Below are 27811 nucleotides of genomic sequence, written 5' to 3'. Positions count from 1 at the left end.
GAATCAGGCTTTGAACTGCAAGTTCAGCAGTTCAAAACTACCAGCTGTTCCACGGGAGAAAGATAAGGCTTTCTGTACCTATAAATATTTACAGCCTCGGAAACCCTGTTCAGGGTCACTATGGGTTGGAACCAACTTGATGGCACTTAACAACAACAACAGCAATGTATAAATAAGTCATATAGCTGTCAAACAAAAAGAAACTCTTTTATTGCATCAGTGAATTCTTATCATAGGAAGTATCTTAATAGAAAGCTAATTATTAGAATATTTTTTGTTCTTTCTATCATACTATTAATAGAATATTTTTGTTCTTTCTATCATACTCCTTTCTTAATCTATTTACGTTTTTGCTTTCCATTTTTTTTTAAAAAAATGCAATCACCCCAGATTTAATTAGCTCTGAAATGGTTAAATTATCCTATGTGCTGTAAACCCTTACTTCTATGATGTTAATGGGAGTTCTGGTATGGCACTGTAGGACAAGCAGTGGACTATTTACAAAGTCAGAGGCTTAAAACCGCCCACTACACATTGGAAATCCTATACAGGGTCACTATGAATCTGAACTAACTTGACAGAATTTAACAATAGCATGATGAGACCTGATGTAATCGAGTCAACCTCTGGCTCCCTTTTATAGCCTTCTCTTTCACCCAAGTTAACAAAAGTCTTTAGCTTTTTTGCCTTCTTTGTCACCCAAGGTAACAGGGTCTTTAGCTTTTGTTCTCCCTTAACTCAGCCTTGGTAACCATCAAAGAATGTTACTTTTAGCATGAAAAAATTTTCTTGACTTTTTACAATAGTTGTCCCATAAATGTTTATCCTTTTGAGATTGACTAATTTCATTCAGCATAATGTCCTCCAGACTTATCCATGTTATGAGGTGTTTGGTAAATTCATTGCTATTCTTCAATGTTGGTTGCATAGTATTCCATTGTATGTGTGTATCAAAGTTTGTTTATCAGTTCTTCCATGATTGGCATCAGGGCTGTTTCCCTCTTTTTGTTACTGTGAATAGTGCTGTGTTAACTTGGATGTATACATATCTATAAATAGAATATTTCTTTATGAGCATGAAATCAGAACCCAAGGTGTTAGCAAAGTCAGGTTTCTAAGTGATGGTAGAGCTATTTCCAATTCTATCTAATTCTTGTCTATCAATTTTTATGTAAACAAAATTTTTTTTTCTTACAGTATCTTCAGAAAATTATGTAGTAATAGACAAGGCAATTTGAATTTATAATTGAAGTAACAGATACTTGGTGTTAATGATCTAGCTAGCTAAGGTCTTTGAGAAAGTCAGAGAGAGCCAGCAATAAAAACGCAGCTCTCTGTCTGTCAGGATGAGATACTTTCCTCACATGGTTTTCTAGGCATTTCTGAAATGCTGAACTCTATTTCCAGAATTCGATTTTATCAGGCATAGGCACATCTTCCAAACGAAATTATGCCCATCTGTGCGTCAGACTGCAAAGTTGTTTGAACTGCAAAGTCGGTGGTTCAAGCTCCCCAGTTGCTCCTTGGAAACCTGATACAGGGTCGCTATGGGTCGGAATCGGCTCGACAGCACTTAACAACAACATATTCACTCTGGTTTCATCTACCAGGGGTTACTGTAACCAAAAATACAAACTGCCCAGTATCTTTGGAGATATTCTGTCCAATATATAAACCAGACACTGTGTCAAGTTACAAAAAATTTGCATGAATACTCTCCAGATGTTTGATGACAGGAAAAACATATTCCATTGTTTGGGATTCATCAAAACCACATCCTCTGTCTTTGCATATGACAAGGCACCCTGGGACATGAATGCTAAAAAGAGAGTGAACACATATGGTGCTCCTTAAGGCAAATAAACTTTGCCACACCGTAACATAAGATGGGATTAAGGAGTGTGGGACAACTTTAGAATACATATGGCCAAAGTAAAGTAAAATAAAGTGCTTTGTACTGTTCACCGTCACAAAAATTCAAAACAAATGATTTAAGGATCTTTTGCTGGTTTGTAATTAATATGTGATTATGTGACAGTAAAAGAAATAATCACATTCAGCTGATGCCAGTGATTCATGGTCCAAGTTCTTTTGAGTGTTCAGAGCAAATTGTTAAATATTTTGAATCTTATTTTTTTTATTATCAGGATATAGTGTTGTATATCTGTATCTGTCTTTCTTTTGATTACATTGTGTATAGTCTCTTTCTCCTTGGTTGTTTTTAGAATCTCTGGTAGTACTTTAGGATATGCACTGGACTACTAACCCCAAGATTCAATTTAAATCTGTCAGCCATTCCATGGGAAAGGTTTACAGTCCTGTAAATCCTTTTTCACTGCCTGTAAAGTGTACAGCCTCAGAAATCTTATACAAGGTTGCTGTGAGTTGGAATCAACTCGATGGCAACGGATGGGTTTTTGTTGTTAAGTGCTGTCAAGTCGATTCCGACCCATAGCAACCCTGTATAGGATTTCTGAGGAGTATCTGGTGAGCTTGATCTGCCAAACTTGTAGTTCAAACAGCTTTACAGTCTGGCGCATTAACCCACAGTGCCACCCCAGGTAGGTAGTTGTTTTTGACAATATTCTCTTATTAAATAATATACATTAAATAATTATTTTGGATGTAAAGTTCTTTGAGTTTTTACATACTTACAAATTCATATTGCCATCATCATAATTAGAATACATAGCCATTACATCACTCCCCAAAGAATGTCCTCACGGTCACTTATTGTAATCAATTCCTCTCTTCCACTTAATTCTGGCGAACTTTGTTGGCCTTTTTTTGGATGATACGTAAGTGGAATAATACAGTATATGATATTTTGAAGTTGTGTTATTTTTCTCAACATAATGCCTTTGAGATTCATCCATGTTGTTGAATATATTAATCAGTTATTCAGTTTTACTGCTGAATAGTATTCTACATTGTGAATATCCTTTATTTGTTCTACAGTTTGTCTATTCTTCTGTTGGAGAGTAATGAGTTGTTCTAGTTATTGGAGATGCCAGGATTTTAAATTGGAATTGCATTAAATTTGTAGATGACATGCAAAATACACTAGGCAAAACACATTTAAAAATTGTAAAACATCATTATATAATGCACACACTTGAGCCAACTACTCAATCCAAGAAGTGGAACTTTATAACTTAAATCTGCTTATCCATGGTGGATGGGTTTCAGCTGAGCTTCCAGACTAAGACAGATTAGGATGAAGCAGATGTTTAGTCACTGAAAACCTTATGAATATCAGTGGAACACTGTCAGATAGCTCCAGAATATTGAGTATTGAAGGATGGAGAATAGCATATAGTGCAGTTTGGAAGGCTTGGGAAGAGCTGCCTCCTCAAAGTAGTGCTGACTTTGATGATGCAAATGGAGTAAAGCTTTCAGAATGTACTACTGTACGCATCCATTAATAATTGGAATATGGAATATAAAAAGCATGAATCTAGGAAAGTTAGAAATTGTCAAAAATGAAAAGGGACACATAAAGATCAATATCCTAGGCATTAGTGAGCTGAAATGGACTTGTATTGGTCATGTTGTTGCTGTTGCTGTTGTTAGGTGCCATCAAGTTGGTACCAACTCATAGTGACCTCATGCACAGCAGAACGAAACACTGCCCCATCCTGGGCCAACCTCACTACTGTTGCCACACTTGAGTCCATTGATGCTGCCACTTGGCCAATCCATCTCATTGGGGGGTCTTCCTCTTTTTCTCTGACCCTCCACCTTACTAAACATGATGTCCTTCTTCAGTGACTGGTCCCTCCTGACAATATATCCAAAGTATGAGAGACGAAGTTTGGCCCTCTTGGCCTCCAAGAAGCACTCTGGCTGTACTTCTTCCAAAATGAACCTATGGTTCTTTTGGCAGCCCATGGCAAACATTGGTCAGGTTGATTCTGAAAATCATATGGTTTACTATGCTTGGAATGACAAATTGTAGCGGAATGGCATCACATTCATCAACACATAGATTTCAACATATGTCTTGAAAAATGATGCTGAATGTGGTAGGATAATACCCATTCACTACAAGGAAGACCAGTTAATACCACTATTATTCAAATTCATGCACCAACCACGAAAGCCAGTGAAGATGAAATTGAAGGATTCTACTAACTTCTTCAGTCTGAAACTGCTCAGACATGATGATAATTACTGGTGATGGAATGCAAATATTGGAAATAAAGAGGAAGGATCAGGAGTTGGAAAATATAGCTTTGGTGATAAAAATGATGTTAGAGATCACATGATAGAATTTAGCAAAACAAATGACTTGTTCATTGTAAATACCTTTTTTAAGCAACATAAAAGACAACTATACACACGGACCTCACCAGATGGCATACACAGAAATCAAATTGATTACATCTGTGGAAAGAGACTGTGGAAAAGCTCCATATCATCAGCCCAAACAGGGGCAGACTGTGGAACAGATCATCAATTGCTCATGTGCAAGTTCAGGGTGAAGCTGAAGAAAATTAAAACAAGTCCATGAGAGCCAAAATTTGACCTTGAACATGTTCTACCTAAATTTAGAGATCACTTGAAGAACAGATATGATGATATGAAACTATTGACTGAGGACCAGAAAAGTTGTGGAATAACATCAAGAACATCATATTGGAAGAAAGCAAAAGCTCATTTAAAAAGACAAAGAAAAAGGAAAAGACCAAAATGGATGTCAGAAGAGATTCTGTAACTTGTTCTCCAGAGTAAAGACGCTAAAGCAAATGGAATAAATGAGAAGGTAAATGAACTGATCAGAAAATTTCAAAGGGCAGATCAAAAAGACAAAATCAAATATTATAATGAAATGTGCAAACACTTGGAGTTAGAACACCAAAAGGGAAGAACACACTCAGCATTTCTCAAGCTGACGGAACTGAAGAAAAAAATCCAAGTCTTAACTTGAAATACTGAAGGATTCTGTGGGCAAAATAGAATCCTGGATGGTGCTGTGGGCTAACGCACTGGACTGCCAAATTAGTTTGAATTGCAAGGTCAGCAGTTCAAGTTCACCAGAGACTCCTCAGAAATCTTATATAGGGTTGCTATGGGTCAGAACCAACTCAACGACACTTAACAACAACAACAAATGAATGATGCAGAAAACATCAAAAGAAGATAGAAGGGATACACAGAGCCACTGTACCAAAAAGAAATGGTCAGTGATCAACCATTTCAAGAGGTAGCATACGCTCAAAAGTCAATAATACTGAAGAGAGAAGTCCAAGGTGCATTGAAGGTATTGGCAAAGAATAAGGCTCTGAGAATTGATGGAATACAAATGGAAATATTTCAACAACCCTATGTTTGTTGAAATATTTCCATTTGTATTCCATCAATTGGTGGCACTCACTCATCTGTGCCAAGAAATTTGGAATACACTTACCTGGTCATCTGATTGGAAGAGATTCATATTTGTGCCAATTCCAAAGAGAGGTGACCCAATGGAAAGCAAAAATCATCAATTAATATCATTAATATCACATACAAGTTAAGTTTTTTTAAAGATAATTTTTTTAAACTGCAACAATTCATTGACAGAAAGCTGTCAGAGGTTCAAGTTGTATTTAGACAAGGACATTTAACAAGTGATATCATTGTTGACATAGATGGATCTTGACTGAAACCAGAGAATACCAGAAAGATGTTTACCTGTACTTTATTGGCTTTGTAAAGGCTTTAAACTGTGTGTTGTCGTTGTTGTTAAGTGCCATCGAGTCAGTTCTGACCCATAGCAACCCTGTACAGGGTTTCTGAGGGTGTAAATCTTTACCGGAGTAGAAAGCTTCATCTTTTTCCCACAGAGCGGCTGGTAGTTTCGAACCGCTGACCTTAAGGTTTGCAGCCCAATTCGTAACCACTACGCTACCAGAGTGGATCATGAAAAAGTATGGACAACTTTGCAGAGAATGAGTGTTACGGAACACTTAACTGTGCTCATCAGGAACCTGTACATATACCAATTGTGCTCATGAGAAACCTGTATATATACCAAGAGACAGTCATTCAAATAGAACATGGGGACACTGAATGGCTTACATTTAGGAATAGTGTGCACCAGAGTTGTATTCTTTCACCACATTTATTAAACTTGTATGATGAGCAATTAATCTGAGAAGCTGGATTATATGAAAAAGAAAATGGCATAAGGATTTGAGGAATATGCTTTAACAACCTGCAATATGCAGATGATAAAACCTTGCTTGCTGAAAATAAAGAGGACTTAAAATACTGATGAAGATCAAAGACCACAACCTTTGGTATGGGTTACCCCTCAAGGTAAAGAAAACAAAAATTCTTACCACTGGACAAATAAATAACAACATGATAAATGGAGAAGCGACATTATTTTGCTTGGATTCACTATTTACACTCTTGGAAGCAACAGTCAAGAAATCAAATGATGTATTAGTCAAAATTTCTACACAATACCTGTTTTAAGTATTTATGAGCAAAGATGTCAATTTGAGGACTTAGGTGCACCTAATCCAAGACATGGTATTTTTAATAGTGTCATATACATGTGAAAGTTGAACAATGAATAAGGAAGACCATAGCAGAATTGATACATTTGAGATATGGTGTTGGAAACGAATATTAAAATTACCATGGACTGTCAGAAGAACAAACAAATCTGTGTTGGAAGAGGTACAGCCAGAATGGTCAGTCTTTCATAATTGGACATAGTATCAGGAGGGATCAATCCCTGGAGAGAGAAATTATGCTTGGTAAAACTGACAGTCAGCAAATAAAAGAGGAAGACCCCACCAGGATGAAGTGGGAGAGTGGCAGCAGTGATGAGCTCAAGATTAAGAAGCATTGTGAACAGGCTGGCACTGGACATTCTGCTATGCATAAGGTCACTATGAGTCAGAACCGACTGGACGACACCTTAACAACAACAACAACATATTATTATTCTCTTCTATACATCCTGCAATTGAAGAAAGTCACTTTTTTGTCTTTATCATACACTTGCTTTATTCTTTTATTTTTATTACATTATGTCATGGATTAAATTTTTTTATCCCAAATATGTACCAACTTGTCTAGGCTCTGCATGATTATCAGTATTGTATGATTTTCCTCCTATTTTTTATATGATACAATTATCCAACCATTTGTGATATGTGTTGTAAATTCTAACGTCTATGTATAACTGAAAGGAGCTCTGGTAGCATAGTGGTTACGAATCGGACTGCGAACCTTAAGGTCAGCAGTTAGAAACTACTGGCCGCTTCGTGGGAGAAAGATGAGGCTTTCTACTCCCGTCAAGATTTACAGCCTTGGAAACCCTGTACAGGGTCACTATGGGTCAGAATTGACTCGACGGCACTTAACAACAACAACAACATGTATAACTGAAGCAGGATTAGGATGAGTTCTATCTTGAATCACAGTTTACAAGAAGACATGACTCATGTGCCATCCTTACTCAACTCACCAAATTTATTTGATATAAAGGAGTTTCCTTGAGGGTGCGATATGTATCCAATATCCAATATCCAATATACATGCTCTGAAAATGCTCTCATTTATTCTAGATCCTGCAACTGGCTCATCACCATCTGTAATCCAGTTCTTGGGACTTGAGCCTAGGACCTGCTACTTGGCCTACTAATTCTGGGATTTTCTAGCTTCAACAGTCCTATGAGCCAGCAGCCTATTGCCTAACATGATTTTCCAATTTCCACAGTTAAAAAGAAAGCAGAAAACAGAGAGGAGGGAACTGGCTAATACAAAGGAAAAAAAGCAGGTAGTGTCTTGTCATCAATCTCCCAGAAGAAGACTGATGATAAGACGCATCTGGGTCTCCAAGGTATGCTGGACCCCCAGGTGTTGAAAGGAGACGAGGAATTTCCCCTAGAGTCAACCAAGAGAAAAAGCCTTCCCTCAAGGGAGTGTGAACTAAATTTGAACTTCTTGTTGCCTAGACTGTGAAAGAGTGAATTTTTGTTTGTTATTCATTTGTGGTTTTTTTGTTATGGCAGCACTAGATAACCAATATACTCTATATGCATATTTACATAATAAATTTTGGTTTTGCTTGTTTTGGCCATTTAAACAAACTTATGGTATGTACTTTATTATATAACTTGTTTTTCAAGAACTATTTCTCAGATTTTGTTTCTAGGATTTCTCCATGTTGAATATATTTTTCATTCTTTTCATTTAACAGTATGATTTACATTATGTAACCGTAACACAATTAGTTTCTGTTTTTCGAATCTTTGTGCTTTTTAAAATCCAATGAGTTTTAGCTTGCCATGTTTTGTGAAAAACTCTATTGCTTACCTGAAAATATCTTTATTATGCCCACATGATAGCTACATTTCTCACAGTAATTTGAAGCTATTGCCCCACTGTCTTGTGTCTTCCTTTGTTTATTTTAAGAAGTCTGTTACACATCTAATTGTAGTTCACTTGTAAATTGTCTGACTTTTTTCCTCTGTGAATGCTTTACATGTACCTGTTTCTGTTTGTAAGTCTGCAATTTCACTCTGTCAATAACTCCTTTTTATTTATCAATCTAAAAATATATAATGGCTGAGAAGTTTCAAGAACTAGTTATAAACAAAACAAAACTACTTTTGAAAGGTTGACTTCTGGAAACCTTATAAATAGCAGCAGAATGCTGTCTAATTAATGTCAGAGGATTAGCCCTTTAGGTTCCAAGGCACTCAAAATATGACTGCAGAAAATCTGCCTCCTCAAAGTAGAGTTGACGTAAATAACATGAATGGAGCAAAACCTTTTGGGACCTACTGATGGGACACAACTAAAAATGAGAAGAAACACCTGCAAACATCCATTAATAATTAGAATGTGGACAGTATTAAGTGTGAATCTCAAAAAATTGAAAACCATAAAAATGAAATGGAACACATAAAGATCGCTATCTTAGGCATTAATGAGCTGAAATGGACTTGTATTGGACATTTTGAGTAGGGCAATCGTGTGGTTTACTATGTTGGAAATAACACAACGATGAGGCATTGCATTCATTGTTAAAAAGAGTATTTCAAGATCTATTCTGAAATGCAATGTTGTTTGTAATAGGGTAATATCCATAGGCACATAATGAAGGCCAGATAACATGATTATAGTTCAAATTTATACAATAACCACTAAAACCAATGATGATGAAAAATAAGAATTCTACCAACCAACTTCTTTAGTAAAAATCAAAGCAATCAAATACATTGATTACTGGAGACTGAAATGTGAAAGTTGGAAACAAAGAGGAAGGATAATTATTGTTGAGTGTGGTTGAGTCAGTTCCAACTCATAGCAACCCTGCATAAGGTTTCCAAGGAGCAGCTAGTGGGTTTGAACTATAGATTTTGTGATTATCAGTCCAGTCCTTATCTTACAGATTTGTAGTCAGAAAACATGGCCTTGGTGATAACTATGATGCTAGAGATTGTGTAATAGAATTTTGCAGCACTGATGATTTATTCACTGCTCATTGCAAATACTTTTTGTTCAACATCATAAATGACAACTACATACACTTGAACCTCATCAGATTAAGTACAAATTGATTACACCTGTGGAAAGAGACGATGGGAACGCTCCATATCATCAGTCAAAACAAGGTCAGGGGCAGACTGTGGAACAGACCATCAATTGTTCACAAATTCAGGGTGCAACTGAAGAAATTTAAAACAAGTCCATGAGAGTTAAAAGACAACCTTGAGTATATCCCACCTGAACTTGGAAGATAGATTTGACACACTGAATACTAGTGACTGAAAACCAGAGGTGTTGTGGTATGACATCAAGAGCATCACACACGAGAAAAGCAAAAAGTCATTAAAAAGACAGGAAAGAAAGAAAATATAAAAACAATGTCAGAAGAGACTCTGAAACTTGCGCTAGACTGTAGAGTAGTTAAAGCAAAGGGAGAATTGATGAAATAAAAGAGCGGAACAGAAAATTTCCACAGACAGCTCGAGAAGACAAACTAAAGTATTATAATCAAATGTGCAAAGACCTGGAGTTAGAAAACCTAAAGGAAACACACTCAGCATTTCTCAAATTGAAAGAATTGAAGAAAGAATTCAAGCCTCAAGCTGCAAGTTGAAGGAGTCCTGGTGTGGCGCTGTGGGTTAATACGCCAGACTGCAAAGCTGTTTGAACTACAAGGTCAGTGGTTCAAGCTCACCAGTCACTCCTTGGAAACCCTACACAGGGTCGCTATGGGTCGGAACCGACTCGGTGGCACTTAACAACAACAACAACAACATGGACAAACTGGAGTTCTGGTATGGTGCTGTGGGCTGATACGTTGGACTATAATGTTGGTTTGAAGCACAAGATCAACAGTTCAAGCTCACCAGTTGCTCCTTGGAAACCCTATACAGGGTTGCTATCTATCGGGACTGACTGAATGGCACCTAACAACAACCACAATGGGCAAAATGTAGTTCTGGTATGGCTCTGTAGGATAAGCATTGGACCACAAGGATGGTTTGAACTGCAAGGTCAGTGGATCAAACCCACTGATCCTTGGAAAACCCTATATAGGGTTGCTATGAGTTGAAACGGATTCTTTGACACTTAACAGCATGGGCAAACTATTAAACTATGCAAGAAGCATCAATAGAAGATGAAAGGTATTCACAGAGTTGCTGTACCAAAAAGAATTGGTCAATGTTCAACCATTTCAGGAGGTCACATGTGATTAAGAACCAGTAATAATAAAGGAAGAAGTCCAAGCTGCCCCAAAGGTACTGGCAAAGAACACAACTCTGGAAAGTGATGGAATACAAATTGAAATTATTCAACAAACTGCTGCAGCACTGAGGGCACTCACTCATCTGTGCCGATAAATTTGGAAGACAGCTACCTGGTCAGAAAACTGTAAGAGATCCACATTTGAGCTTGTTCCAAAGAAAGGTGACCCAGCAGAATGCGGAAATCACTGGACAATTTCATTAATATCATGTAAAAGTTACATTTTGATGAAGATAATTAAAAAATGGTTGCAGTAGTACATTGACAAGGAGCTACTAGAAATTCAAACCAGAATCAGAAGAGGACACGAAATAGGGGATATCACTGCTGACATCAGATGGATCTTAGCTGAAAGCAGAGACTACCAGAAAGATGTTTGCCTGTGTTTTATTGACTATGCCTAAGTATTTGACTGTGTGGATTATAAGAAAGTATGGCTAACATTAGGAAGAATGGGAACTCCAGGACACTTATGCTCATGAGAAACCTGCACATAGTTAGAACAAGGGGATTGGTTTAAAGTCAGGAAAGGTGTGCAATAGGGTTGAGTCTTTTCATCATATTTATCCCATCTATATGATGAGTACATAATCTGAGAGACTTGATTATAAGGGGAAAAAACACACCAAAAACTTGGCATAAGTATTAAATGAAGACACAGTAACAACCTGCAATACACAGATGACAGCTTTGCTTGCTGGAGTGAAGTGATAGTTACAGGTGGTTATGTGCCATCGAGTTCATTCTGATTCATAGTGATTCCGTATAGTGTTTCCAAGGCGGTAAATCTTTAAGGGAGCAGAAAGCCTCATCTTTCTCCCATGGAGTGACTGACTGGTAGATTCAAACTGCTGAACTTGTGGGTTGTAGCCCCATTCATAATCTACTATGCTGGGGTGCAGTAGATTTGAAATACCAATTGATAAAAAAACAAAAACAAAAAACTATAGCCTTCAGTATGGACTGTACCTCAATGTAAGAAAAAAAAATCCTCACAACTGAAACAATAAATAAAATCATGATAAAAGGAGAATAGACTGAAGTTGTCAAAGACTTCAGTTTGCTTGGATCCACAGTCAATGCACATGGAAACAGCATAAAAGAAATCAAATGATGTATTACATTAGGCAAATCTGCTAAACCAGCCCTTATGAAAGAGTTAAAGAGCAAAGATACCAGTTTGAGGACTAAGATGGACCTAACCTAAACCATGTTTTTTTCAATTGTCTGATATGCATGTGTAAGTGGGACACTGAATAAGGAAAGCTATAAAATAATAGATGCATTTGAATTACTAAACAGAAGAACAATCAAATCTGTCTTGAAAAAAGTCCAGTCTGAGTGCTCCTTAAAAGTGAGGATGGCGAAATTGCATCTCTTGTACTTTGGGCATGTTGTCAGGGTAACAAGCTCCTGGGGAAGGACATTATGCTTAGTAAAGTGGAGGGTCAGAGAAAAAGAGAAAGACCCCCAATGAAATGAATTGACACAGTGGCAGCAACAATGAACTCATAAAAACAATGATGAGGATGACCCAGGACTGGGCAGTATTGTGTTCTGTTGCACTTACGGTTGCTATGAGTCAGAAGGCTTTCTGCTCCTGTAAAATTTTACAGCCTCAGAAACCTTGTGCAGGGTCACTATGAGTTGAAACCGACTCCATGGTACTAACAACAACAATCTAACAACATGGTACTTAACAATCACTGATGAATATCCAAGAGCACAGCCTTCGGTATGGATTGCATCTCAATGTAAAGCAAACAAAAATCCTCACCCCTGGACCAATAAACAACATTCTTATCAATGGAGAAAAGATTGAAGTTGTCAAGGACTTCATTTTTCTTGGATCAACTATCAACAATCACAGAAGCAGCAATCAAGAAATCAAACAACGTATTGCATTAGACAAATCTGCTTCACAAGACCTTTTTAAAGTATAGAAGAGCAAAGATGTCAGCTTGAGGACTAAGGTGCGCCTGACCCAAGCTATGGTATTTTCAATAACCTCATATGAATGCGAAAGCTGGACAATGTATAAGGAAGACCATAGAAGAATTGATGCTTTTGAGTTATGGTGTTGGAGGAGAATATTGAAAGTGCCATGGGTTGCCAAAAGAATCAACAGATCTGTGTTGGAAGAAGTGCAGCCAGAATGCTCCTTGGAGGCCAGGATGTCCAAACTTCATCTCTTATACTTTGGACATATTGTCAGGATGAACCAGTCACTGGAGAAGGATATCATGTTTCGTAAGGTGGAGATTCAGAGAAAAAGAGGAAGGAGCCCCCCTCCCCAGTGAGATTGATTGGCCAAGTTCAAGGGGTTCAGGCATGGCAACAATGGTGAGGTTGGCCCAGGATTGTGTAGTGTTTTGTTCTGTTGTACATAGGGTCGCTATGAGTTGGCACCGACTCGATGGCACATAACAATCACAACACAGGGCCATTAGTTCTAATTGTCAAGTGTTAGTGTCTGAGGGTTGGCAGAGTCAGTTTTGCATAGATGACATTGTGCATTATTAATTCTGTTGTCTCTTGTAACTGAGAAACATATTTGCTGTTAACTTTTTTTATGTACCTGGTTCATTTTCTTTAGACTTTTTCATTTTATAAATGAAGACTCTTGACAGTAACTGAGTTAATTCTTCATATAACTTAGATTTAGATGTTTCCAGCCAGGGGCATTCTTAACTACTTTATGTTGTTGTTAAGTGCCATTGAGTTGGTTCTGACAAACTAGTTTTGGAATTCCATCTAATTTCGTTTTGCTTCCAATCCAGGGCCAGTTCAGTATTAACTTGGCAGGAACTGGGATGAAGATATCCAGCTCCGCGAAATGGCTTGCTCAAGGCAGTTATGCCTCTGTCATCATACACAAATCACAGGTCAGTCGTGCTGGGCCAAAATGTCTGCTTGAAATACTTCCGTGCTTTGAAGTACCATTAAAGCTCCATACAGATTTAGTTTCCAAAATCCTTTGGTTGCTAAGAGTTGGAATCGACACTATGGTAGTAGATTTGGTTTAATTTTGTACCTTAGTGCTAAGGTTACATTATAATTTAAGACGAAAATGTTAAAGGACAGCATTGTTGTTGTTGTTAAGTGTTGTAGAGTCAGTTCCCACTCATAATAACCCTGAATAGGGTTTCCAAGGAGCAGCTGGTGGGTTTGAACTGCGGACCTTGTAGTTTGCAGTCCAGTGCTGATCCTATAGTGACAAAAAAGTATGTCATTAACTATTATGAAATAATTAAGTTGACTTTTTTATGACTATATATATGTAGGCTTTACAAGGACCTCTGGTGGCACAGTGGTTAAGCGTCTAAGTGCTCACCAACCACTGTGGGAGAAAGATAGGCAGTCTGCTTGAAATGGTTTTTATAAAGATTTACAGTCTAGGAAACCTCATGGGGAAGACAAACCTAGACAAGTATCATTCTGTTCAGATCATCCTTTTGCTCCAAACTGCCCTACTGTTCTTCAGTGAATCCCTTTGATTAGGAAACAGTCTCCCTTTTTAGTCCTTTCCTAGTCCTGTATCCTAGTGATTATGAGTCGGGATGCTAACCTCAAGGTCAGCAGTTTAAAACTGCCAGCTGTTCCATGGCAGAAAGATGACGCGTTCTGCGCCCATAAAGATTTACAGACTCAGGAACTGTATACAGGGTCGCTATTCCAAGGCACTTAACAACAAAAACAACAATTATAATTACTAAGGAACCCTGGTAGCATAGTGAATTATGAACCGGACTGCTAACTCTAAGGTCAGCAGTTCAAATCTACCAGTTGCTCCATAGGGGAAAGATGAGGCTTTCTGCTCCTGTTAAGATTTACAGCCTTGGAAATTCTAAACAGGGCATCTATGAGTTGGAACTGACTCTTTGGTGCACAGCCAACTACCACCTCCAAATATAATTACTGCTTTCAGCCCATTTTAATAATTTCTCCATTTTATAACCTTCTTCCATATTTTTCTTCAGGGTATGATTTTTAATGCTTCCATGAGATATTTGTGGTACAGTGAGTAGAATATGGGTTGCATATAGTTAAGTTTAAGGAGCCCTGGTAGATTAGTGGTTATGTGTTGAGCTGCTAAATGCAAGGTCAGCAGTTCAAATGTACCAGGCACTCTATGGGAGAAAGATGAAGCTTTTTACTCCCATAATGATTTACAGCCTTGAGAAACCTATACAAGGTTGCTGTGAGTCAGCAATAATTAAGTTTATGTAACATTTTCTTTTATTTCATCTGAGAGAATTTTACATAAAGTATGGTAAATATTGGAGAAGGTTATAATAAACACACTGAAGCAAATAGATAAATTGATGAAAAATATGTAGATTGAGATACATTTTTCTAGATATAGTGTGGTTTATAATCATCAAGCAGCTAACACAAATCTCAGATTGTCTAATTAATTCCCTTTCCACTTTCACATGACCAAAAATTGGAACTCATCCTACAGTGGTATGATATTGGACCACAAATATAATTGATATAGAAAATCTAGGGTAATGACTGCAACTCTATGTTTCAAAATGTATAAGTTTCCTGCCTTATGAATGCAAAAATCTGCATGTTTAGGATTCTTCTACATTTTCACCTCTCCCTATTTTCAGGATGGAACCAAAGTCTATGGCAGATGTGGAGGATTCTGTGGAAAGTGTGTACCTCATATGACTACTGGTCTTCCAGTTCAAGTACTATAAATATTCAGTAATGGAAAGCATGACCCAAGGAAGATATATTCTCTGGAACATTCAGATAACCGGTGCTCTTTTCTTCTTCACTCCTTTCTTGAGAATTCCATGTCCAAAATAGAGAAACCAAAAACTATGAAAATAAAGTTATTCAAAATTTCCATAAGCATTACAGAATCTTTCAGATGAATAAAAAATCAGTATTCACATCAAAAAGTACATAGTCATTATACTTTCTACTGATACAGTTCAGATACCTTGTTATATTTTCCCTTTACTTTTTCATTGTTGATTATGGTGCTTTAATTAAAACACTAGTTTTGAAAAATGTGGTGCAAACTTTTTATTAAAAATCTATGTTTGGTTAAGTGCTAAATATGAAATTTTGTGGGTATAATCCAGGAGAAGACATGATATACTGGAATTTAATTTTAAATACCTACCTCTAATTTCATTGTACTTATATAAGCAATGCATTGTTTTTATAACATTAATATTCTGTATGCCTTTGTAACTCTTGTATGTGTATTTATCTATTCTTGAAGTTTTTATTTTCTCAAAGTTATATACTGCATTTTGTTAATCAAATAGACAAATGAGAATTCCTTGAAATTTTGAAGTTCCCACTTTGGTAATACAAAAATTATGTTTGCACATAGAAAACCTTTATTAAAGATGTTAAAGTCATTTTATATCTGAAATTCCTCATATCTAGACCATAAAAAGCAGTATACAATGAACTATTGAATGCCAAGTTTAAGAGTTGGCTTATTTTTAAGGTGGAAAATTTAATTACGTGTTGTGTAGTAATGTGATTTAAAGACAAATATAAAAATAATATTTTTCTATGGCAACCATTTCTGTAAAACATAAAACAAACAAACAAACTGAATCTACTACCGGATTTTTGTCATCAAATAGTAACTTATTAATCTTACCCACAAAGTTTTTTTGCCCCCAAAACATTTATTAAGAATATATTGTACATCTGGTGTTGTTGTTAACTGCTATTGAGTTAGGTCTGATTCATAATGACCCTATATGAGGTTTCCAAGAAGCAGCTCGTGAGTTAGAATCGCTGACTTTGTGGTTCAAACTGACCTTGCGGTGTGGTTAGATAAACATTTGGGGATCTCTGTATCAGAAAAGAAGTATTTTGCACTATGTGCCTTAAATAAGTTGTAAACATTGATATGAAATTTATAACATTTGCTAGAAATGTTCTCATTCATATTTGGAATCTTATGATTTATAAGCATTTAAATAATAAACATATTTGTGTGATACATTAGTCTTGTTTTAATTTTTCTTCACTAAAAACGTTTCTAAGTCTAAAATAACTTCAGAAATTCAAAGAATGTTTAAAATTGAAATTGTTGCAGCTGTTCTTAGTGCAAAAAATGTTAAGTGAAAAAATGTTAAGGTCTGAGATCAGTAGTCCAATACACACTTATCAGTCCATTTATGTTGCGTAACAAATGACTTCAAATTTTCAGTGGCTTACAACAGTAAGTATTTATTTATCACTCAGACTTCACATTGGTGGCTGTGTGTTGGCCGCTGTAGCCAGTACCTAGGATCAAAAGAGCTCCTCTCATGTCTGGTGGTAGCTTTCTCATGACAGAGGGGTATGCTCAAGTGGGCTGACAAAAACTTCCAGTGCCTCTAATAGTATCTGTTCACACAGGGGGACCCATGTCTATTCATATTCATTGGTCAAACCGTCATATAATCAAGTTCAAGTCAATAGGCAGAAAAATACATTCCACTTATAAGGTAGAATGGTGCTGTGGGATAAGCACTGAACTGCTAACAAGGTTGGTGGTTCAAATCCATGCACCAGCCAGAGATGGAGGCAGAGACGATGACATGGAGAGATGGAGCCGCTGGGGACTCTAGATCCAGAGAGGGAGAGGGGCTGCGTGCTGACGACCGAGGAATGGGGGGGGGGGGGGAGGCAGGCTTGCAGCGCATACCCTTTGGTTGGTTGATGAGGCATGGAGGGGATAGTAACCATGGCAATGTAACGATATACGATAGGATGAATATAAATCTAATGTTCTCCCATGTAAACTATCACATAATTCACAATAAAACAGTTAAAAACAATCAAAATGCAACATAATAACTAAACAATTACTGACTCCACAAAGTAGAGATGACTGTGGTGATGCAAATGGAGAAGAACTCTTTGGATCTTCATTTGCTGATGGGTCACAGCTCAAAATGAGAAGAAACAGCTGAAACCATCTACTAATAACTTGGACATGGAATGTATGAAGTATGAATTGAGGAAAATTAGAAGTTGTCACAAATGAAATGGAATAAATAAACATTGATGGCCTAGGTATTGGAGTCCTGGTACATGCTGTGGTTTAATGCACTGGACTGCAAAGTCAGTTTAAACCACCATGTCTATGGTTCAAGGTCACCAGCCACTTCTCGGGAAACCATACAGGGTCACTATGGGGTGGAATCGACTTGATGACACTTAATAACAACAAGAATAATGACAATCCTAAGTACTAGTGAGCTGAAATGGACTGGCATTCGTCATTTTGTATCTGACAATCACAGGGTTTACTATGCCGGAAATGCCAAATTGAAGAGGAATGGCATCACATTCACCATAAAAAACAATTCAACATCTCTCTTGAAGTATAATGCTGTCTGTGATTGAGTCATATCCATACAACTATAAGGAAGACCAGTTAATACCACTATTATTCAAATTTATATACCAACTACTAAAGAAATTGATGATAAAATTAAAGAATTCTACAATATTATTCAATCTAAAATTGACCAAACATGTAATCAAGGTGTATTGATAATTACTGATGATTGGAATACAAAGTTGGAAACAAAGAGGAAGAATCAGCAGTTGGAAAATATGGCCTTGATGAGAGAAATAATGCTGGAGATCACATGATACAGTGCTATAAAACCAATGACTTGTTCACTGCAAATGCCTTTTTAAAACAACATAAAAGATGATTATACACCTAAACTTCTCCAGATGGAATACACAGAAATCAAGTTGACTACATCTCTGGAAAAGTTCGTTATCATTATCTGAAATAAAGCCGGCAACATACTTTAGAAAAGTCCATCAGTTGCCGATATGCAAGTTCAGGCTGAAGCTGAAGAAAATTAAAACATGTCCACAAGAGTCAAAAATATGACCTTGAACATATCCCACCTGAATTTAGAGATCATCTCAAGAACTTATTTGCTATATCAGACACTAATGACTTAAGACCAGAGGAATTGTCGGATGACATCAAGATCATATAAGAAGAAAGCAAAGGTCATTAAAAAGACAAGACAGAACAAAAAGACCAAAATGGATGTAAGAAGCGATTCTAAAACTTGTTCTCCAGTATAGAGAAGCTAAAGCAAATGCAAGAAATGTGGAAATAAAACAGAAACAAAAAGTTTCAAATTGCAGCTAGAGAAAACGAAGTCAAATATTATAAAGCAGTGTGCAAAGGCCTGGAGTTAGAACATGCTCAGAATTTCTCAAGCTGAGGGAACTGAAGCAAAAATTCAAGTCTCAACTTGCAACACTGATGGGTAGTTGGGGCAAAATGTTGAATGATGCAGAAAGCATTGACAGAAGATGGAATACAGAGAGTTACCATTTCAAGAGGTAGCATATGATCAAAAGCCAATGATACTGAAGGAAGAAGCTCAAGATGCATCGAAGGGATTGGCAAAGAACAAGGCTCTGGGAATTGATGGAATATAAATTGAAAATTTTCAAAAAACTGATGCACACTAGAGGCACTCACTCATGTGTGCCAAGAGATTTGGAAGACAGCTACCTGGCCAACTGATTGGAAGAGATCCATATTGGTGCACATTCCAAAGAGAGATGACCCACCAGAATACTGAAATCATTGGACAATATCATTAATATCACATCCAAGTAAAATTTTGGTAAACATAATTAAAAAATGACTGAAACAGTACATTGACTGGGAGCCGCCAGAAATTCAAGCCATCTTCAGATGAGATAAGGAATGAGAGATATCATTGCTGAGGTCAGATGGATCTTGGCTGAAAGAAAAGGAAACCAGAAATATGTTTACCTGTGCTTTACTGAATATGCAAAGGTTTTGATTGTGTGGATCATAACAAGCAATGGACAACATTGCAGAGAATGAGTATTCCAGAACATTTAATTGTGCACATGAGGAACCTATATATAGACTAAGAGTCAGTCATTTGAACAGAAAAAGAGGACATTGAATGGTCTAAAATCAGGAAAAGTGTGTGTCAGGGTTGTGTTCTTTCACATACTTATTCAATCTGTATGTGGAACAAATAATCCAAGAAGCTGAATTATGTGAAGAAGAACATGGCATCAGGACTGATGGAAGAATCATTAACAACCTGTGATATGTATATGATACAACCTTGCTTGCTGAGGGAAGAAAACTTATGATACTTACTGATGAAGATCAAAGACCATAGCCTTCAGTATGGGTTGCACCTCAATATAAAGAAAACAAAAATCCTCAGCACTGGAGAGATAAATAATATCATGATAAATGGAGAAAAGATTAAACTTGTGGAAAGATTTCACTTGCTTGGATCTACTATCAACAGTCGTGGATGCAGCAGTCAAGAATCAAAGGACATATGGCATAAGGCAGATCTGCTACACAAGACCTCTGTAAAGTGTTCAAGAACAAAGATGTCAATTGGAGGACCAAAGTGTGCCTGACTCAAGTGATGGTGTTTTCAATAGCCTCATATGCACGTCAAAGTTGGACAATGAATAAGAAAGACCATAGAATAATGATGTGTATGAGTTAAAGTGTTAGAGAAGAATATTAAGGGTACCATGGAATACAACCAGAATGCTCCCTAGAAGCCAGGATAGCCAGATTGCGTATATCATACTTTGGATATAGTGTCAGAAGAGACCATTCCCTGGAGGACAACATCCTTCATAAATGAAGAGTTGGAGAAAAAGATGGAGACCTCAGACAGATGGATTAGCACAGTGGCAGTACCAATGGGCTCAAGTGTTGCAGCAATTGGGAGGATTACATGGTGTTTCATTCTGCAGTACATCAGACCACTATGAGTCGGAACCGACTTGACCATATCTAACAACAATTAATTACATTAAATATATCTTTGAGAAATGCAAAATTGTTTTATGATGCTCCAATAGTGTCAACAAAAAAGAACAGGATTTGTTTATTTTATTTTATACTTCCTTGAAGTCACTCATCAGGATACAATACATACGTTGTTATTAAGTGCCCTGTAGTCGATTCTGACTCATAACATGTTATACAAGGTTTCCAAGGAGCGACTGGTGTGTTTGAACCATTGACCTGAGGTTCAATCCAAGTTTGCAGTCCAGTGCTTTATTCCACTCTATCCATATTTACATTAAATTATATAGCTGTCAGTCAACATTGGCCATTTCATCAACATCTGATTTTTAACCCTTTTGTTATCCACCCCCACCCCCACCCTAAGGCATTTTCAGTCTGTTAGGTTTCTTGGGGACTTCTGGTGTGGTGCTGTAAGATCAGCACTGGACTGTTAACCACAAGGTCAGCAGTTCAAATCCACCAGTTGCTCCTTGGAAACTCTTCTCAGGGATGCTGTAAGTCGGATCTGACTTTATGGCACTTAACAACAACAGCAGGTTTCTTGAAAAGCCTCAGTCCTAGCTGTAGAACATACTGCTGCCTGGCAGGAAACTGCAAAAGAACTGCTTGGATCTGAAGCAATGAGCCTCACCCCACCAATGCCACCAATAAAGCCCATTTGGGACCTATGCACTCCACGGAGCAATCAAAACCGATATTACCTAAAAAAACGTGACTTGATTTCAACATCCTTTCCTTTATTTAAAATATGTGATAGAAACAAACAATGCAATGCAGAAAATAATTTGGTCATAAAAGGGTTAAAAATAAACTGTGCTCTTCAATGTTAATTATTTGCTGTTACAGCTATTATTTTTTTCTAATCAATTTAGTTCATGTCTTTTAGTTGCCATGCATCTTAATAAATGTTTTACAAAAAGGTAAACAATAAGACCCAATAGTATATTACTTTGTTATAATTTTTTTAAGTTAACAAGTTTGCTTTTGTTATCTTTTACTTATTTCATGGTTTTCTGTGATGACTTGTCTTGTATATTGGAAACTTTAAAACATATTTAGAGCTGACAACAGTGGCATCTGCTGGACACTCATAACAATTCCTAAACAGGATGAAAAAGTGTGAAACTGGTTTTCCTCTGCAGGTTTCTGGAGAGCCTGAGGCAAAACAGCTTGCAGTGTGTTAGGCAAATGACCTTGGAACCCAACTTTAACACTGATATTGAGATCCATATCAGATCCATATCTATACATGCATTCACATTCCTATCCATCTACATACATGTACATATTCTCATGAATTTCCATATGTAGATCATCTATTTGTTTTACAACTTCAATCAAAGAACATTGCTAATACTGTAAAATCTTTCATGGCCTCCAAGAGCACATAAAGAGGTTGTTTTCATGTAATTCTTTTTCTTTCAAAAAATCATTATGATATAAACAGAGGAAACTTGGAATGTGGACAGGAGCTTGGGGAGAACCCTTGCTTTTAAGGCCAGGTTCTAATTTTAACCTGTAGTTAAAATAGTTTAACATAGTTAAAATAGTGCAATATTGAACAAATTGACCATTTGGGTTTCTTTCTTCAGCTATAATAGCTAAGGAATTTAAAATAAATGACTTCCAAGGTTCTTTTTATCTCTAAAAGTTTATATGTATAATTTGTGCCTAGTACATTTGATCATAGTTATTATTGAAATGAATAAGAATCATGGGTTTTATAAAATAGTCTTAAACACTGTGTGTGTGTTCGTGAGAGAGAGAGTATGTGTGTGTGTGTATAAAATTCCTATTTGAAACCCAGGGATAGTGGAGAGACTTTCTGCCACTTCACACTTCTATTTGGTAGTCAAAACAGGCATCTATCAAGATATTCTCTATTAATCAGTCTAGATGTGTCCTCATCTCAACACAGCTCCCTAGGGAACCCACTACAATCCATCAAAATTGTTCCATGGTAGGTTATGTTTCTGTTTTCTCTGAATGAAGTTAAGAGAGTCAAAAAATGAAGTTTTGTAGGGTCCTGTCTCTGGTAGTGTAGTGGTTACGAATTGGGCTGCAAACCTTAAGCTCAGCAGTTTGAAACTACCAGCTGTTCCATGGGAGAAAAATTTACAGCCTTGGAAACCCTGGACAGGGTCGCTATGGGTCGGAATTGACTCAACAGCACTTAACAACAACAACAGGGTCCTGTCTAGTGGCTTAAATAGTAAGGAAAGATGATTTTTTTTTTTTTTTAAGCCATTCAGTATATATTTTTGGAAGCGAACTCTGGCCCAGACAATATGCTAAGAACAGTTGAGCCAAAAAAAAAAAACAAAAAACAAAAAACACCAAAAAGATACAATCCCTGCCTCCTGGTTTTTCAGAGTCATTTCAGATGGCATGGAGTGGAGCTTCTTGTTTGTTTTTAAATTTAGAAGCAACCAGAAAACCACATGGGGATTGAGTCTTTGGAGTATAGGTAGAGGTTTGGGAGAAGAGTATGAAAGAATATAATTGAAAAGGAAGGTTGCACAGAACCTAGAACCAACATGTTGTTGTTAAGTTTGTCGAGTTGATTCCAACTCATAGTAATCCTGTATAGGTTTCCTGAGAAGCAACTGATGAGTTTGAACCACCAATCTTGTGGTTCAAACAGACCTTGCAGTCCAATACATTAATCCACAAGATTAATTTTAATCCTTTTAAAATTAAAATCTTGCTGGAGACAGACTCTGAAGGACATTTATCATTTATTTGGGGGTCTAACATCTGAAGTACCTGTGATAATAATGACATTTTGCCAGTTGAGATGTGGCTATCCTATCCCCATAGTGAGATCTTATACAGTGTAGTTAACTCTATAATGATTGACTATCAGCAGTCAGTCACTGAAAAGATGTTTCCTTCAGGGGTGTGACCTACTTCCAATATATCAGGCACTCAGGCAAAGCTTGCTTGCTTTTTACTGCATCTGGAACTTGTATCTGGCTTGCCCTCTAACCTCCAGTTCTTTGAACTTGAGTCAGTGGCCTGCTCTATTACCTGCTGATCCTGGAAGCCATCAGCAGCCTGACTTCTTACCTGCCAGACTTGCCTGCCTGCCTGTCAATCTCGGTTCATCTGACCCAGACGTGGGACTCTCCCACCTCTACAATTGTGAGTCATTTCCTTCATGTAAATGCTTATATATACATATAAAAGTTTCACTGGCTTTGCTTTTCTAGAGAACCCAGGCTGACACAGTACCATTCTTATGTTTCATGAATGCCCCAGTTTATAAGGCAGACTAAGATTTCCAGTTAGAGCTGAAAGCACCAGAGACTTGTTTTCCTGACCTCTCTTGCAGGGTGGGTCTAGGCATTTATCCTTAGCTCCGTCAATCAAAAATGCCATCTTCAGAATTTAGTTGGAAGTTAGTGACTCCAAGAATTAGAGACAGCATAAAATCCAGTGAGATACTGACCTTGGTGATGGCTATATTGAGAGTTAGGGGCAGCAGTTACTATTATTCTCGTGGCAGCATCCTGTGTCAATAGCGAAAACAGAAGAGATGTGCACAACTGCTTGTCTGCAAATCTTCAGTGCACCAACTCTGTGGACTCAACTTGGCCTTTTTTCTAGCTGAAATTGGATGTCCTTTAGTAATTCATTTTTCAATGAACTAACCTGAATCAAAAGAAAGAAAGCAAACAAAGACTAGTATACTGTCTGTATATAGTATCTGTTATCTTCAATGTTCCTACAGGTAGATATCTCAATGATGTGGAGATGGAGGGATGAAGGTAATGTCTAACTCTAATCATAGACCAAAGCATAGCCTCACTAAAATTAATTTTTATTTCTAGATTAGCATTGTTTCTTAAGTTTTTAAAACTATTTTCCTAAGTAGAAATTCAGGAAAAAGGCAAGGGTTTTACATCCATAAAAATTCAAAGCCTGGGTCTCTACTGGATTTAACTAACTTAAAAACAGGAAGTTCTTGCTTGAAAGTAAAACAATATTTGACTGTATATGTCTCACGAGATATACCTACTTCCAACCTTGTCAGTTCAAAGAACAGTTGTTCTACAACTATGTACAAGAACTGCATAGCAAATGCAAACTGCATAAATGTTTCTCTTAAAGTGCTGTGATGTTATTATTCTTAGTCCTATTATTATTACTACATAAAAGTTATGAGCAATTTCTCTTTATAGGTAAAATGTATTGGTTCTTGGCAGAAACTCTATTTTATTGAGATTTTCCTCTACCTGTCTTAGTAAAGAAGTCTGAAAAAATGCCAGAGCTGCCATTGAATTTCAGAAGTAGGACTAAGATTTCCCACTCTGAAACTATTGTGTGTATTTATCCATTCATTCTCTCATCCAGGAAACATTGCTTGCATACATGCTATGTGCTAAGCACTTTGTGAAGCAACATGCCTCATGCTGCTTACATTCTAGGGTGAGAGTGAATCATATACCAAGTAAGAGCACTTAGGTGGCTGTATTAAGTCCAGGATATATGAGACAAACAAAGAGAAGAAACAAGTCAGTTCCATTTGAGTTGAGGTGGTGCTATCCTGAAAGTTGATCAAGATCACTTTATAAGTTACAATGATATTGTGTGGAAGGAACAGAAAACCCAAATCAAAATGATACAAGATAGGAAGTACTTCCGGTTACAACCATCCTGCAGCCTCCTCCTCACTGCAGAGTCTCAGAGATGCAAGATAAGATGCTAGTAAAATAGAGTAACAGCAACCACAAAAATGCATAGTGCAACCACAGATACAGAGGGAAAAAAGGTCAACATAATATTGTATACACCGATGAACAATAAGTAAAGTGAAATATTCATTTCCAGGAAAAGTCTATGTTTCCTCTGCATAGACTCTCATTGAATCAGTATAAAAGAGTTTACCTCAGTAAGAAAGACACTGAATTTAGAATACGGAATTAAACAGTATCCTAACTATCCATATAAATTGCAATAAGACCTGGCAATAGAAACTAGCAATAAATGTAATCTTATTTTTGAAATTGAAATGCTGAACAATGATAAGCTTGAAAGTGGTGGGATGGTGGTTTGTAATGAAAGCATACTAAAGCCCTCATCTTGTTTGGGAAGAAAGAGGCAAGAATGATAAGCAACGTTAAGAAGTATAAAGGATACAAAACTAAGGTCAGACTCCCGTTTGGGAAACTCTGGGACTCTGACACATGGATGGAGTCCTTTGGCCTGAATCCCTGAAGGCTTTGACTCTGCTGACTCTCTTGAACTTTCTGAAATTGTTGAATGACCAATGCCTCCCTGGTAAGAATGACTACTTCTAACATTCTGGAAGGTGAGCACTTAACTACTGCACTACCAATGCTCCTTCTCCATAAAGATTATATATCAGAATTAACCCACGGATGCTTCTCCTATGGCCTATAGAATTGCTATGAGTCAGAATTGACTTGATAGCAGCAGGCTTTGTTTTTGGTTTGCTTTGCTTTTTGGTCTAAATATGTAAAATGATCAAGCAGTCTGTGGAAGCAGCATTTTAAAATCTAATTTTGTCTGTTCTCCTGAAATGAACTGTATTTTATTGTTCAAAATTAGCTTAAAAATTTAAGTTTCATCTTACACTAAAGCTAGTATAAAATAAGGGAAAAATTTAAATGCTGATGTTGTTGTTGTTAAGTGCTATTGAGTTGGTTCAGACCCATTGCGACCCTGTACAGGTTTCCAAGGCTGTAAATCTTTACGGGAGCAGAAAGCTTCATCTTTCTCACTCAGAGCAGCTGGTGCTGATAGGTGTACTGTAATCCAAGGTGCCGTGCAAACCACACTGAAGTTACTAAAGGGAGTGCCCCTTTAACACTGAGAGTCTAGGTCAGTAGAGGATGCTGTTGCATCTTTTATAAAGTGCTTTTCCAAAAAAAGCCTGTCAGGCCTGTGACCTCCAAGGGCAGGAAGGGAAGTGAAAGTGAGTAGTAGGGATGGCAACTGCCTGGTGAAAATAATTCAAGCAATCTGACCTCCTGCTAGGCAACACAGAGACAGAAAAAGCCATGAAATGCAAGAGAGATTATAAGCAGATGGAGGCTTTTGGTGCCAAAACTTTCCTGAGAGTTAACACTTCAAGGTGATTTTAAAGATACGTGAACTATATAATTGAAGACCTTGTATACTGCCCTCTCCTTCAGTATGTGTTTTATTCATTGTAAGAGTCAACCATTTCTGGATTTCTGGAAGTTTGGCCTTAATGAAATGAAATTGCCTAAGATATGGGTTAAGATAACTTTTGATTTACTCTATTGCCTTCGACTTTTGAAGGAAGTTCAAACGTGTGGTTTTCAATGTGTTTCTTATTGGCCCATGTTGTAGATTTCTTTCATTTACACATGGAGCTGTGTGATGGGATGTGTTCATAAAATTATTCTAAATCATCAACACAGGCATTTAAATAGGGCTGAGATGCCTACAATCTGATGCTATTATATGGCAGTAAAGAGTGAAGGTGGCCTACTGGCCATAGTTAAACATCAGTTTTAGCCTTCACTAACTTCTTATGTGAATTAGAAAAAGTTGAGTCACTTCTTGAATTTCAATATCTTTGTATTCACTGCATTGGTTGGCACATGGTGACTCTTTAAAAATGTTAGTTTTTATTTATTAAAATTGTTCCCATTGTTTCATTTGATTCTCTCAACTAGGCTAGATAGTATTTTTGTTTCCTCTTTGGAGGTGTACAAGGTTAGATTTAGATGATTTGAATTGCATGCCACCATTCTTACAGCTTTACAATCAAGAAAGTTGTGTGTCAGGGTTGTATTCTTTCATTTTATTTATTAAATCTGTATCTTGAGCAAATAATCCAAGAAACTGGACAATAGGAAGAAGACCATGGTGTCAGACTTGGGGAAAGACATATTAACAATCTGCGCTATGTCGATGACACACTTTGCTCACTGAAACGGAAGACTTGAAGCACTTTATGATGAAGATTCAAGACAACAACCTTCAGTATTGATTATACCTCAACATAAAGATAACAAAAGTCCTCACAACTGTACCAATACACAACATCATGGTAATTGGAAAATTGTCGATGTTGTCAGACATTTTATTTTACACAATTTGTTGTTGTTGTCAGGTGCCATCGAGTCGGAACCGACTCATAGCGACCCCATGCACAGCAGAACGAAACAATGTTCCATCCTGGGCCAACCTCACTACCGCTGCCACACTTGA

General features: G+C 37.1%; 1 protein-coding gene across 1 annotated transcript in view; it reads left to right on the top strand.

Annotated features, from left to right (window-relative positions):
* ADAMTS20 (ADAM metallopeptidase with thrombospondin type 1 motif, 20) overlaps positions 1-15473 on the top strand; it is a 246227-nt gene extending 230754 nt beyond the window's left edge. Inside the window, exons 38-39 of the mRNA XM_006865315.1 lie at positions 13545-13649; positions 15384-15473. Coding sequence (XP_006865377.1) covers positions 13545-13649; positions 15384-15473 — 195 coding nt within the window. The remainder of the gene's footprint in view (positions 1-13544; positions 13650-15383) is intronic.
* Positions 15474-27811: the final 12338 nt, after the last annotated feature.

Source organism: Chrysochloris asiatica, unplaced genomic scaffold (genome assembly GCF_000296735.1).
Source record: "Chrysochloris asiatica unplaced genomic scaffold, ChrAsi1.0 scaffold00077, whole genome shotgun sequence".
Classification (NCBI taxonomy): Eukaryota; Metazoa; Chordata; class Mammalia; order Afrosoricida; family Chrysochloridae; genus Chrysochloris; species Chrysochloris asiatica.
The sequence above is the reverse complement of the archived record's forward strand: the minus strand, read 5'-3'. Positions and strand labels throughout refer to the sequence as shown.